The 16003-nt window shown below is 40.8% G+C and overlaps 1 protein-coding gene across 1 annotated transcript; it reads left to right on the top strand.

Annotated features, from left to right (window-relative positions):
• The first annotated feature begins 2047 nt into the window (after positions 1-2047).
• Positions 2048-9549, top strand: LOC144528907 (serine/threonine-protein kinase SBK2). The gene is made up of 5 exons (XM_078267781.1): positions 2048-2268; positions 6858-7002; positions 7091-7293; positions 7473-7634; positions 7706-9549. Exons 1-5 carry the CDS (start codon positions 2263-2265, stop codon positions 8342-8344), a joined length of 1155 nt encoding a protein of 384 aa, XP_078123907.1. The 5' UTR covers positions 2048-2262; the 3' UTR covers positions 8345-9549.
• The last annotated feature ends 6454 nt before the right edge of the window (positions 9550-16003 follow it).

Genomic DNA, 16003 nt, shown 5'->3' with positions numbered 1-16003 from the left:
CCAACCCAACCTTTTTCAGTTTTGTGGGGTAAAACATCACACTACTTCCACTTTCGCTTCTCACTTGTCAGAAAAACAAACGACCATTACTGTCATTCTTCACATGGCTCTCTGTGAAGGTTAGCAGTCTAGCCCAACTAGCTAAGGTAGATAGCTTCAGTTTACAGCTTGATTAAATAAAGCGTTACTGACTCTTTCTGCCTGCATGGCAGCTCTGCCTCTAACAAACATTACAGTAAAACTTAACCTCCGCTGCTGCGATGCAAACACTTGTAAAGCACTGAGGTTAAAAGCGTCCACACAAGGCCAAGTGACACACATGGGAATGTACACTGCTGTTCAGCTGTGGACTGCATATGAGACCTGAAGTAACAAAACAGTGACTTGCATAATGTCAGCGTGTTGACAAGTGGCCACAGACAGATGATCTCACACACGGACAGACTTTCGCTGTAACTAACGCCGGCCTCCAGGGAAAGTCTGAGTGATCCCGCAGTTCTACTGACTGCGGTCACTAGTAGCAGCTGAGAGCTTGCTCTACAACCCACAGGGTGTTAGAGGAAATTCTTTGACTAGAAATAGAGAGAGAGGAAGGGGGACAGAAAGAAAAACATGTTTTGCATGCAGTGAGAGAAAGTGACAGGTTATAATTTGTTGACTGACATATCAACAGTTACATATTGTCTCTATCACAACAGGACATAGATGGAAAAACACACATATTTTCTTCATGCTTTTGATAAAACATTTTATGTTGCTCTTCTTTCTGCTGCCAGAGGACACTGTTCACTGCAATTTACAGTCAAAAAGCAGCTCAGTGGGTTCCTATTCTACTAACAGATGGAGAAGATAAAAATAAAAATAAAACTATCAATTTAGCTGCAGATCAGTTCTGACCAGAGTTCCTCCAAATAACTATCCAACTTTCACCCAGATTAGTTTTTCACCTCAATTTGTGCCACATGACTCTATGTCTGTTATATGCAATGAAACTGCTTTTACTAATTAACCTTTGAACCATTTTTCACTTCCTTCATTTGTTCAAGTGAGTAATTACGTCGGGAGCAAAGAAGGAAGTCAGGGGATGTTGCAGATGGACCAAGTCCGTGTAGGGGAAGGGTTAGGGTGGATGGGTCGGTCAACAAAAAAATCTGACTTTAGCACGGGACAACGCTGCTCTTTTTCTGTTTCTAAACCGACAGTCAACTTTGGTTTCTTTTAACCACAATCATTCCCTATCCTTAAGCAAGTTCTTATTATTCTAACTATGACAAAAAAGCTCACTTAACCCCAACGTTGTAGTCATTTTTGCCTAAACCACAATGTTTCCATAACAAAGTACCCACACCACGATATTTCCCTAATCCTAACTAAGTTGTTTTGGTGTCTAAACTCAACCAAACCTTAACCACAATGTTGTCACATTTGTCAATATTGTCAATATTTATTTTTCAACAGTGATTTATGGTTTTGGAAGACACAGACAACTGATCAGAAGTTTTTGTATTTGTCGTCCACAGGGCACAGAAAAATACGTATTTTTGTTGTTAATTTGGAGGACTTGTTCCTGACATAAGGCTCCTTAAAAATACCATTATTGTGGCTGAAGACTGGTTCTATTCATAGCGTCATTTGCATCTAGATGGTTGCACAAGTTAAAATGAGATTTAATGCTGTTAAAGGATTTTTAGCATACTGCACTTACCAAGATTATGTCTCAAAGATAATCATACTGGGAAATTTGGATATCAGCACATGCCTGGCCTGAATACTGCATGATTCGCCTGTTATCATCACCACATATCAGTCCTATATACTTTGTCTGTGTTTTGACACATGGTTTTCACAAAGATAGAAGTACAAGAACACACACACACACACAACACACACACACACACACACACACACACACACACACACACACACACACGCCACTCTCCAGGATCCAGAGGGAGGACAGGGGGGGAGGAGATGTGAGGACAGATCACTTTGAGATAAAAGTTGCAGCTGCAGCAGACATGAAATCCTCCAACACGCTCGTCAGGCAGTTTAGAGAGTCCCTCCGCTGACTGCAGACTACAACCAGACTCTCTCTGAGTCTCTCAGACTCCCACGGTTTTGTACTAAAGCTGGAAAGAAGTGCAGCAGATGAGGTTCTGTGGAAGATTTCCTGATAAGTGCACCTGCTTAATGAAGACGATTTATGTTGGACAGGTTTCTTACTGAAGATCAACAGCGCCGAACTGAACTACACCTGCAAAAATGACAGTAAGTCAAAAACTGGTGATGCGCTCACTGTTCCGAAACCAACATGAGGAACGTTTTCATAGATTAAAGGGTCAGTTCACTCAATTTGTAGAAAGACATTTTCTCATTTACCTTTAGTAAATTACCATGCTGATAGTTCAGGTGATTTAGATTCTGCGATGTTTGAAGAGAATTGAATTTGTGGTGCTCACAGCATTGAGCCCCAATATGAATAGTTTTTATAGTTTCATTCATACTTTCTCATAAAAATACTGCTTGCAAAGCAGAAATCTCAGAGAGAGAGAGAGAGAGAGAGAGAGATATATGCCATGATTAGATTAGATTAGATTCATCTTTATTGTCATTATGCAGAGTACAAGTACCAGAATTGAGAATGTGTGTGCTAGCGTTAGACTTCCGGAAGTCCACAATGAGCTCTTTGGTTTTCTTGGTGTTGAGAGCCAGGTTGTTGTCAGTGCACCACGATGATAGGTGCTGGACCTCCTCCCTGTAGGCCGTCTCATCGTTGTTGCTGCTGAGACCAATCACCGTAGTGTCGTCTGCAAACTTGACAACGGTTTTAGAGCCATGTACAGGTGTGCAGTCGTAGGTGAAGAGGGAGTAAAGGAGATGGCTCAGCACACATCCCTGTGGTATGCCAGTGTTCAGGGTGATGGTTGAGGAGGTGTGATTATCTAACCTAACAGACTGAGGTCTGTTGGTTAGGAAGTCCAGATTTCAGTTACAGAGGGAGGTATTGATGCCCAGTTCACTGAGTTTGGTGATCAGTTTGGACAAATAAAAAAATCAACTATCTGCATGGAGAGATACCACTATGAGGTACATAAGAAAAGAAAAGAAAATTGTAATTTGGGTGAACTGACCCTTTAAATCATTATTAGATGTAAAATGTTGTGTATCTGGATTATAACTTGTGCGGATACAATGCACAAAGATGAGTGTATATTTAAATATTTCTAATTAGCAAATTAACACATTTTAGAGGAATCAAAGCTAATGTCTGCTGCAGTAATATTTTACTTGCAGTGCATTGTGAATTGTATATTTTTGTGTTTAATTCATTACAACAATTATCTTTGTCATGAGAATCATCATTACAGTCCATAATGGGCTTTTCTTGCCTTGTAAGGTCACAATCTCATAGAAGTTAGTGTTGTCCAAATATACATTTGAACACTTTTAAAGAACATTTTAGACTAATAAGAATTATTTCAGGTTGCAATCAGTTTCTACCTCTAATACTATCGGTGGCTTATAAAGTCGTTCATCTAGAAACTGGAACATGATTGCAAGCAGCTCTAACTGAGTGTACGTTTAATGATAATGATTTAATATGAAAGAGGAACAAAGTAATTCCTCAAAAAAATATTCATTAAGAAGTTTTGCAGCAATATGCTACAGTAAATCAGTGACATGTTGCGGCTTCGATGTCTAATTTAACACACCATTGTCAACTATCAACTTCTTTTGCACAAAGACTAAATTATATTAGAGCTGTAGTCGGGCCTTAAAAGTTAGGCCCGAAAAGCCCGACAAGTACATTTTGATTGACAGCTTTTTAAAAGCCCGAACCCGTTTATAGCCCGACTGTACAAAAGGCAGTCTATCAGCAGTGATTAGAGTGCATGTCGGAGAATAGCGCGAACACGTGCTTCACACCGCGAGCGTCCACACGCACCACTCGGCGGAAAAGGCAAAGAAAGAAAAAAGAGACTGCGCAGCAGGCACACAGCTCTTTTGTCATTTGTTAAGAATGAGTCATCAATACATTTTTTAACATAATTTATTCATGACTAACGTAAGCTATAGGCCACTTGAAACAAAGAAATAAAATAAGTCCTCCAGAGGCCAGCCTCTGTTTCACCTCCTCAGCATCCATTTTCCGCTAATCAAATCACCTGACCGCTCATTTACCACGCAACCCAGAGCATAACCCAGAGCGTAACCCAGAGCTTAACCCAGAGCGTAACCCAGAGCCCGTGTAAAATGATAGAAATTAAGACCGAACCCGACCAAACCCGACGGGACCCGACTTCTTTGTTTCTTGTGTGTGTGTCGGCAAAGATCTTCAGCTTTAACTTATATATTGTTGCATTTAAATTATTTACAAAGATGATGTTTAATAATCCTGAAAGCTGTGGAAAATGGATTGTAAAATATTTCTTTAGAGTGCACGCGGAGTGAAAGGAAAAGCAGCTGGTCCCAGCTCAAGTATATGTTTAAACACAAGAAGAAAATGCATGTCATTTCACATGCTGTGATCTTGTCATTCACCACTCTGGTGTTTGTGGTCCACAGAGATCCATTTCCATGTAGAGGACCACACACACACACCCCCACATACACACACCCTTCAGTCACAACCTTGTGTAGTGCGGCGTCCCACAGAGAAGCTGTTAGAGTTGTTCTGTTCTGGCTCAGACTGGTGTCCCCTCCTTTGACACTCATTTAAACCTGAGCAGCTCCGAGTGCGCCAACTATGCTGCTCCCTAGATACACTCCTGATCCTCCACACTGTGTGGCTGTCCTGTGTCATTCACACCATCTGCAAAATCCAAATTGTTCCTCTTATGTAATGCAACTTCTGAATTAGGCACCTTTTTTGGTCCAGTGCAGGCACTGCTAACATTTAGGAATCATATCTAGCATCGAAAAAACTCCCTACTTGTATGTTTTACATCTTAAAATGTACAAATGTTACATCAAAATCTGCACATTTGATCCCAAAATGAGGCCACATTGTTAAGTGTAGACGAAGCCTCGGCAGGGATTCGCAGTATGTGTGTACGGCATATTCACGGCTCAGTTGTTCTCTAATGAGCTGTAATGAGCTGCCCCGTGTCGGGATGTACGCTGACACCAAAACCTAGCCAGGGCCCAAGGGTGCCAGCTGTGGTGGAAACATCGACGTTCCACCAGACAAAACAAAGATCTGTGTGTCTGTGTGTGGGACAGGATTTCATGAGGCTATTAACAGACATGTTTATACCAGTGGATCAGTGTTGCTGCCAGCATCGCCATGACGACAATCATCACTGCAACGGTTGTGTAACATTCCAAAGAGCTGCAAAGGACTTAACACTCTACTCTAAAAAAAGAAGCATTTTTAACCTCTTAAATGTTGATTATGCAGACTAGGGGTTTACTGATTGGTCTACGTTACAACGTTATTAAACCATCACATTTATTTTGACATGTCATACCAGGTGTGGATAATAACAATGATTTGAGCAGTTATGGTGTCGGTAGTCTTGCATTGCCAGACCTATCTCCACAGCGCTGTGTCAGTTCTGCAGTATGGTCTGGCTTCACCACCTATCTATTCTGGAATAGGGAAAAAAAACTCTCCAGCTTGTTTGTATTTCTTTAAAACCAATCACAACCATCCTGGCCGGCGCTAAGCCCCAATAGTGGAGACAGCAAGAGAAAAGGAACATCCAGTGCGTAGTGTCAAGCTTTATCCCAGAAATGTACATCTGCTACGACTTTATTGTCATGGTCCTGGTTTTGGGAATGCTGGCTCCACAACGTGCCTTTTGGTGCCGTCCAGACTGAAATCCGCCTGGTGAAATTTACTCGAGGGATGAAAGACAACAAGTTACCAACAGCAGTCTGCAGAGTTGTAAAATGTATACTGTCTAGTTCGAGCGGTACCATGTATCATCATAACCTTTTCATGTAAGTTTGAGTTGTAGCCCAAACAAGATGTAGGCTGCTTGTGTCACAAAGTAGACATTTAGGTCCTTTAAATCCCCAGGCTTGATACACACACACACACACACACACGTTTGGTTCGATTTTAAAATTGCCTTTATGATAAATTTCAATAACAGCACCAAAAGTACAGTTTATTTTATTAGACGGATGAAAAAGCTTTAAAAAAAAACAACAACCCAATAATCAAAACTGGCCAGTGCAACCCAACCCAAAAACCTATTATAATTTCCTTTACATAAATAAAGACATTTGCACCATACATTTATTCAGAAAAGGCACAAATTGTTACAGAAAGTGTTTGATACTCAAAAATTTAATTTTGCTCAAAAGTGGAGATGTATTTTCAATGTTCATTTATTGCCATTCTATAAGACAGTGTTGAACAGCGAAATACTAGTTGCAGTCCCTTTATGCTACGCCCGATAAAAGAAAAAAAAAGTACGGATGGAGTACGGAAGATGAGTTGAAGAGTCTCACAGCCTGAGGAAAGAAGCTGCTCTATAGTCTGGTGGAACGACAGCAAATAGTGTATCGCTTGTCCGAAACCGGAAACAAGAAAACCTTAATCACGGGTCCGGGATGTAAAAAAAGATGTTCTGGGCGCTTTAAATCACTCGCTGCAGAGCCCTCCTGTCTTGGGCAGTGATCAAACCATGCCAATTTGTAATGTTTCCAGTCAAGATGCTTGCTATTGCAACTCTGTAAGTAACTCTGTAAGTTGACAATGAGTTTGCACCCCCATGTCAAAAAGTCTTTAATCTTCCTCATGTTTCATGTTTGATGTAAATCTAACTTCTGCTCCAAACAAAGAAATGTAATGTTGCTTTTTTTGTTTCTTGTGTGTGTGTGTGTGTGTGTGTGTGTGTCTCCAGGCTGCCATGAAGCTTCTGGACGAGATGTGCCATCTGACGGCTCAGTCTCTGACAGCAATGGACACATCGGAGCACTTCAAGGTCCTAAAGCTCCTGGGTGAAGGCTCGTATGGCAAAGTCATGCTGGCTGTACACAGGAAGAGAGGTGAAGTGGGAGGAAACTAATGTTCAACATAGCCTCGACACACCAAAAAAAGACACCAACATCGGTATCTTTCCCGTGTGTCCTCCAGGTACTCCGATGGCCCTGAAGTTCTTCCCTCGGGAGTCCACGTCTCTTTTCTCTTTCCTGAGGGAGTACAACCTGTCGCTGTCATTCTGCACCCACCCGTCCCTGACCAGAGCCCTGGGAATCGCCTACTCAACACCGTCACACTATGTCTTTGCTCAGCAAGCAAGCCTCTTTGGCGATCTCTACGATGTCATCTTGCCTGAGGTACGCGGTTATTTCAACAGAGCTATTAGGTTTTGTATGAAAAGTACAACGCATACTTTTATTTATCATGGTTTTCATGTTCAGGTTGCCACGATTTGGTGAAATGGTGACATCTGATTTCAGTATGGCTCACATCATCTTTTCCCTCGTGTCATCCCCCCACCCTTCTTCCTCCCCAGGTCGGTATGGAGGAAGACTGTTGTCAGCGGGTGGTATCCCAGCTGTGTGGCGCTCTGTCCCACCTGCACTCCCTTGGTTTTGTCCACAGAGACCTCAAACCAGAGAACGTCTTCCTGTGTGATTCTGCCTGCCGCTGGGTCAAACTAGGAGACTTTGGCATGGTCAGTATAAAAACATACTACACTCATCTGTCAAATGATAACATGACAGATAAATGAATATCATCCAACAGGTGAAGGCCAGGGGCACCAGGGTCCCGGAGGTCTGGTACAGCTCTCCATACTGCACCCCGGAGTCCGAGATCGCTCGCGGCAATGAGGACAGCTGGAGGAGCATGAGTGACGGGAATGATGATGGCGTTAATAAGGAGGATGAAGAGAAGAAAAAAAGAGTTTGGGTGTCTGTGGAGCCCAGCACAGACAGCTGGGCGCTGGGGATCCTGACCTACGCCATGCTCACCGGCACTCATCCCTGGGCTGAAACCGCCGGCGACTGCCACTCATACCTGAAGTATCTGGAGTGGTTTGACAGAGCAGAAGGCCCTGATGATGAACTGAATGTGTGGGCAGAGCCGCAGGGCGAGAGCACACAGGATGTCGCCCATTTAACCGGGGTGGAACTTGGAAAGAGAGGCCGCCCTCCAGTAGCGCCGCAGTTTGCATGTTTCACCCCGCTGGCCTGCTGCTTCTTCAAGTCGCTCCTCGACCCGAGGCCGCGGCTTCGTGGGCAACCCGAAGTCGCGCTGAATTACCTCGGAGGGGACTGGGTGATGGAGAAGGAGAGTGCGAGGCTGGAGGAGGAGAGGAAGAAGAGCAGAGGGAAAGGAGCAATCAGGAAGATGAAAGAGATGGAGGGGAGAGGAGAGAGATGAGGTGTCAAAATAATGAGAACACTGAGATAATGAAGCAACTTTTTATAACTTTTACATGTGTTTTATCAAGGATATGTCATGTTTAGGTTCAATTTATTAAACTAATAACTAATATTGTTTTTAGTTTAAAAGTTTAGCAAGCCAATTTTATTGTGCCATCAGGGTCATAAGCTATGAACTCTAAACACAAACATTCCCTAGGTTCAAGCTTCTCAAATATGAAAAAAAAAAAATCTTAATTTGAAAGGTTGATTAGAAAACCCCCCAAAACTAAACACTTTTAGCTCTCAGAACATGAAGGCATTTTTTCACATTTTTATATTTTAAGTGGTTAATCCATTAATCTTAAATACTCAACAGCAAAATTATTAACATGAACATGTAGTGAACAGAATTTGTCGCTCTAATACTTCCTGCTTTGCTCCCGCCATAATTACTACGGCCGCTAGAGAGTGACGCCGCCTAACAATAAAACGGAAATATGCCTCGTAATTACGGCTTGTACAAGCAACTTATGGAGTCGTTTTACGGGGAGGACAGTCTCAAAATTATTGTTGCAGCCCAGACGAAAAGTAAAAAAAAATATAAAATAAAAAAGTCTAATATTATTATATTTTAGCGTTAATACAAACAATACAAAACCAAGATGCTGTTCTTCAAATGCATCTGAAGGTTTGAGAGCTACTGGTGATGGCATTCGTTTTTGGCAGTTAAATAATTCATTTAACAATATACTTTTGAGAATTAAAACACAGTAACTGATACTGATAGTAACGATCACATTCAAGTAACTTGAAAAAACAGTGTAGCAGCTGCAGCTCTGGGCTCATTAGTGTTTATTTGTGCTGTAACGCTACCATGTCCTTGTAAAAGATATATCTTTAGCTGGTTTAGACTATTGAGAGACTACATCATGTACTGTATATAGACAGCCGTAAACACGTCTGAGAGGTGCAGTGCTAAAACCACAACACTTTTTTGGCCAGACATATTCAGTAAATATCTACCAAAGGCACTTTCTGTAAGTAAATATTCATATGCTGCATGTATTTTAGTAGCACTTGTGTAGCACTGGTAACACTGTTTGGTATTTTAACATGGTAGCACTTTGTACATAACTGCAGAACTACGCCTTCTTTTCTTTTGTACTTTAAATGTATTAAATCGAATGTTTCAAGTTAGAATTCAATGATTTAAGTTCAATATTGCACAACAAAAATACTGCAATACCAAGTGTTGCCGATTCAATGTAAATGTACAATGCAAAATACGTGTTTATTTACTACAGACATTTGCAGTCTTTAAAATATAATCTAAATGCAATAAAGTGATTGTTTTGGTAAAAGGCTCTTTAGTGAACACAATGAATCATCCCATGATTTTACTGTACACTTTAAAGACTCACATCTGCCAGTGTTCTGCAAACAAATTGATTATTTAACATGATTTTAAGTAGGTTGACCTTAAAAATCATGACTGGCATGCTCGTAAGATTATACACAAATGCAAAGCATGCACACACACACACACACAGGTTTGCGGCACTATCTTTGTGGGGACCCGTCACTGACATAATGCATTCCCTAGCCCCTTAACCTAACCTTAATCATCACAACTAAATGCCTAACCTTAACCCTTACACTCACCCTAACCATAACCTAATTCTAACCCTAATCCTAAAACCAAGTCTTAACCCTCAAACAGCCCTTTAAACTTGTGGGGTCCAGTATACTCCTGGTTTTTGGACCCCACTAATATAGTTAAACACACACACACACACACGCATTGAAGACCATCTAGAGAGCTTCCCCAGATGTTTTCAAAAATAGATCCACTGTCGTAAATCTAACTCTACAACCTTTCAGCACCATGTATGTGCCGCGGCTCACAGCACTGACCCCTCAGCCTCTTTGTTCAGCCAAGTCACACACTGTCACACAGGGAATCCAGTTTGAGCAATAGGTCATGGTTTATCCAAGTGTCCTTGGGCAAGACACTGAACCACGAATTGCTCCCGATGCTGGGGGTCAATATTTATCTGATGAAAGTCACTATAATAACAAATAAAAATTATCTGCAGAATTACACTGTTGATGTGAAAAATAATCCACCTAGCTAAACTCTGCAGATCATACATTTCAGGGTCATAATGAATGATAAATTACAATTCTGTTCATTTTTTGAACAGTTTCTCTTTGAAAACCTGAGGTCCTTTGGCTCCAATTTGATTAGCCAATGACACAATCGCTGGCTTGTTGTTTATTCACAGCGACAGTGGCAGGAGCCGGCTACTGTACAATTAGTTTGCCAGAAAACATTTGATCTTTGACTCCTCCGTGGAAAAGGGAGCGTCGACACTGGACAGCATTTACAAAATGAGAGGACGGTTGAGGTCAGAGGGAGAGAAGGAGCAGCGACAGACCAGCAGAATGCTGAACCGCTGCCCAGTCTAATAAAAACCGTAGGAGTTGTATATAAGCCGAGGTGAGAGAAAAAAAAACCTGCTGCAGGATATATTCAGCCTATGTAAGGATGTCAATACTGCCCTTATTCCCCATATCACTTTAAAAATAAAGGGCAGACATGGTTTGGTGGGGGAAGTAGCAGGCCTGGGTTGGGATTTGGGGGATGTGGGTGTAAAATTAGTCTTTTGTTACACCCTTGTGTTATTGCTTCTTTTATAAAAATGTCAAAGAAATTGTTCAAAAAAAGTAAGGGCAGAAACTTAGTTTTTATTTCCTTCAAAACTTTGTTTTAAGCGTTGTTTATTTTTATTTAATTTTTCTGGGCAGCACTAAGAAAGGAGAGCTGTGATCTGAGACATCAGTTTAAATAGAGGGAAGATGAGACTTTGTTTACCTGATCCGTCCCTCCCTCTTATAGGCCTCACTGACAACTCCACATCTCATGTTTTACCAAATTCAACCTTGCAAATCCATTGTAGGTACACTGTCATATCTTAAATCCCCAAAAATGTTTGCTTGTGACACCCTTTACACATCAGCTGCAAAATCACCTGCCACCTTACCCATTTTATCCCACTACCGTATAGTCCTTGAAAGTACTCATCCTCACCCTCTCTGCAACATTGGGACCTGAAGGAGCACTTTAAGAGAGAGCAAAAAGAGTCACTGTAGCAGTTGTCTACCAATCGGAAGGTCGGTGGTTTGATCCCTGGCCCTGCAGTCCCATGTCGAAGTGTTCTTGGGGCAAGAACCTGAACCCCGAATTGCTTCTGATCCTGCGCCATCGGAGTGTGAATGTGTGTGAATGTTTATCTGAGGATCAGGTGGCCCCTTGTAGGCCTATGGCAGCCTCAGCCATAGTGTATGAATGTGTGTGAATGGTGAATGGTTCCTGTACTGTGTAAAAGCGTTTTTAGTAGTCATTAAGACTAGAATAGCGCTTTATTAATACAGTCCATTTACATTTGACATTAATGCAGAATTTGCAATTACATAGAGGCCCAATAGAGTCCTTCCCCATCCGGTGTACCACCATGGGACCTTTGGAAAACGTGTATACGGTAGGGAACGGCGAGTGTCAAATAATTGTTTGATCCCATTGAATTGAGCCATGAATTAAAAACATAATATTCATCAATTCAAAAGAGAACTTTGCAAGTCAAGAAAGTCTCAGTTTGTCGTAAAACTGCTGAAGTATAAGACTGTGAAAATATGTAATTAGAAAGACTACTCGCCCTAAAGCTTGCTGAAGCTACAATGCCTATGTGTGTTTGGTACCGTGACGTTAGTCACACGAGCAACGGGTATTGCTCGTTCTTTAAAAGATGATAAAAAAGATGCTGGATGAAATGCATGAGGTAAGATAACGTTGCATGTGTTGTGTAACAGTGCTAAGCTAGCTAGCTAGCGAGCAAGCCAAGCAGCAAGCACGGTGACGTATATTGTGCGAGACAAGAGATGTAGTCCCCCGAGCGGCTTCACACAAAACCAAGAGGTAATTCGACAAACTGTGAATTTCTTCAGTTGCAAAATGATCTTTAAAATTGATAAACATTTGTGTCCCTGTTCACTACCGTACATTTTCTTTCCGAAATAAGTTCTTAGGACGGAACCTCTCCTCTCAGAGACACATATTACTAATAAGTATTCAAACACACTGACCCACTGTCCATGAGCAAGCCCCCCCGACACATTCCACCTAAATTAACCTGTCGACATGTTGGTTCAGGTTTCCCTGAACACTTTAGCTTTTGACATTTGAACTCTCTGTCCCCACTCCGCTCCCTGCTTATCGCTGCAGCATCTAAACCAACAGCATCCAATGCCAAATAATATGTCACTGCTGGTATAAGCCAATAACAAATTCTTGACGTTATTAAAGTGGAGTTGAGATAAAGAGATCATCCGTGTGGAGGAACAACTCTAAGTTACCTCCCAAACCATCATGAGCCAAAACTCATGAATTAGCGAGCTTGTTAAAAGGAGACAGTTTGATTACCGTATTATCGCACTTAAAGGGGCAGGTCTGGACCGAGGGTGGGGGTGCTGGCCGGTGGCCCGTAAACTATTCCACTCCTGACATTTCACCTGATATGTTCCATTAACGCTATGTATCCTAAGTATCCCAGGGTTGTGCATCGGCCAGTGTGACTGTGTGCTGTGGGTGTGTGTTTGTCCTGCCAAAGTATGTGTGAGAAAGAGAGAAAAGAAACGCTAGAAGCTGACAAGGGCACAGATCATAAATGTATCATTTTAACACTGTAATAAATAAATGCAGACATCAGAAAATGCCACATAATATGACATATGGTGATATTGTGTTTCCACAGTGGAATTTACAAGTTTAATATAAGTATGTATACTGTTATCACATACCTGAAGACTAGCTAAGTAGTACTGCTGGGCTGCCTTCAGGTGCTGCTGGAAGTTACAAGACTAAATTATTATGTAAGTTCAGGTTTGTTCCTTGTCCTGCCAGAGGATTTTATTAAGAGGTCTAATGAGTGTGGCAGACTGTAGTTATATTGGACACACAGGAACGACTCCCAAGAGTTCAGTATTATTGATAACATTTGAATTACAGATTTTTTTTTTATTACATTAATCGTGAAACTAGTGCCTATTTACTATAAGGGTTTCTCTGACAAAATGTCTTATGCCTACCATACACTAAAGACTGAAAAGACTTTGAAAAGACTAAAGTCTGACACCATCTCACATCTAAGGACAAGCTGTCATAATGTCATTGAGTTTTCTAGTCACAGACTTTAAGATTTTGCAAAGACTGGGGATCTTGCACAGTCACAATTTGCTAGATTACAACTGGACTGTTTTGAAAAATTCCACCAAGCTAGATAGCTAGCGCTAGCGTTCGCTTACAGAGAAGGGGAAGTTTGCCGATTTTCTGTTGCGACTACTGTTTTCTACTGTGGCTAAAAAGCACGTCATCACACCAGTTATGTTTAGCACCTGACTTGAAAGTAACACGTATTCTGCTGGCGTGGTAGCTTTAGAGCAGCAAGTGAACGCAGACTGGCACCCAATTTGGATTTGAAGGAGGCCAGCGGATCTCCTGTAATGTTTTCTGACTGCGACACCATCTGCGGGCACCTGCTCTGAATTCACAACTTCACAACCTCAAGCCGAATAAAAACACGTACGTGTCTGTTTATTTTATGAATTGCTGAAGTAGGTATCTTTAAAAGTGATGCTAAGCTAAGATTAGACTTAGTGGAGGAGTGTGTTGGCCATCTGCCTGTCTGTCTGTCTGTTTGACCCCTACCAGACAGACTAGACAGACAGACTGACCACATGTTGGTGTTTAATGAAAAATCCCATAACTTGAGTATTGTGCAGTTTGCATGTGAGTTACAGGTTTAACCTTTTAATCTGATCCCTCGTCACACTGATGATAAGTCCTCTGGAAAGGGAAACTAAATCTTCAGCGAGCATGCAGGGATATCAAGTGTATTGTGTCCTGAATTTCTCCGTAATGTGTTTGGCTGAGACAAGGATCCAAATGAATCCATCAAACGGACATGTGGGGTGGTGTTTCGGAGCGATGTGCTGCTCGGTTTCAGAGGAGGAGGTGACCCAGCTAAAAAGAGGAGTGGGACTCACACGCACAGACGCACACACACATATAAACATACAAGTGGAAGAAGTACTCACATCTTTTACTTTAGTAAAAAAAGAAATACCGCTCTGTAAAAATACTACATGAAAGCGTTACATTTAAGATTTCATCTAAGTGAATGAGCAAAAGCATGAAGAGCAAAATGTACCAAAGTAAAAAGTATTAAAGTAGAATTAGTTGTTGTGCAAAGTTATATTATTATCATATTATTCAAATATTACTGATGATCTAACATTTAGTAGGTGGAGCAAATTTTAACTACTTATTTAGTATCATATTTTATAAATAATCTGATGTTTTGTTTGTAAAATATGAATCTGCAAAGTAACTGGTAGCTAAAGCTGTCAGATAAATGGTGTGAAGTAGAAATATAAAGTAGCGTACAATTTAAGTATTCAAGTAAGTGAAATAATCACAATTGTACTTAAGTACAGTACTTGAGTAAAAGTACATAGTTACTTGCGCGCGTGCACACGCACACACACACACACACACACACACAGTGCTGTCACACATTATGCCAGGATGCTAAAAAGGCCTCCGAGTTGAAGAAAGGTGACAAGCGAACGAGAGGAAGATGAATCGAGTTTGTGATGAAGCTCAGCAGAGGCCACTGGTTTCCTCGTCACCCTCAGTCTGTCCTTCCAGCTGTCTGTCGCTCTCTTTTTATAAAACTGTCTGTCAGCAGAGCTAAAAGCTACTGCTCAATGAGGTCATAGATTAACCTTATGCAATATTTCTCACTTCCACTGAGACCCACTCCCTGAATCAATGTGGGGCCAGTTATGTAAGCCTCTCTTACCTAACTAGCTTCTTACAGAGTGTATAATGGTGGTGGTGTAACAGCCAGGGACAGTGGTAGAGGAAGCATTGAAAGCTTTTATGTTAAAGTAGCAATAACACAATTTGAACAAATACTTGTTACTTAAGTACAAGTAAAATTTCCAGCATAAAAATCTACTCAAGTAAAAGTCAAAAGTAGCTCATTTAAAATGCACTCAGAATAAAATGTACTTAGTTACTTTTTAAGAGCGGGGAAGGGAGGGGGAGATATACTTTTTTATATTTATACTTAATATTTTATTTATACTTATTAAATTAAATCGCAGTCTTTTGCAATTTGTTAAGGGCACAATGCAAAAAAACTCAAAAAAGCGATAAAAGAAGCTAATTAAAATGTGACAAAAACCTTTAAAAAAAAGAAAAGAAACTATGCCATAACACCTTTTTTTACTCAGTAACAGATGTGATTTAAAATGTAGCAAAGAACTATACTTGAAACAAAACACACTTAAAAGTAAAAATTACAGATTTCAAAACTACTTTTAAGAAGTAAAAGTACACAAAAAACTACTCAATTGCAGTAATGTAATTGTAATTAGTTACTTTTCAACTCTGCTCAAAATATACTTAAATGTATAATATGTCACTTTTTCACATTAAAAGTACTTAAACCTACAATGTGTAATTTTTTGAGTTGATTCTTAGCATAAACCCCTTCTTCTACACATATGTACTCATTCATGTGTAATTACTTCCAACTAATCAAAGTATTCT

Source organism: Sander vitreus, chromosome 14 (genome assembly GCF_031162955.1).
Source record: "Sander vitreus isolate 19-12246 chromosome 14, sanVit1, whole genome shotgun sequence".
Classification (NCBI taxonomy): Eukaryota; Metazoa; Chordata; class Actinopteri; order Perciformes; family Percidae; genus Sander; species Sander vitreus.
The sequence above is the reverse complement of the archived record's forward strand: the minus strand, read 5'-3'. Positions and strand labels throughout refer to the sequence as shown.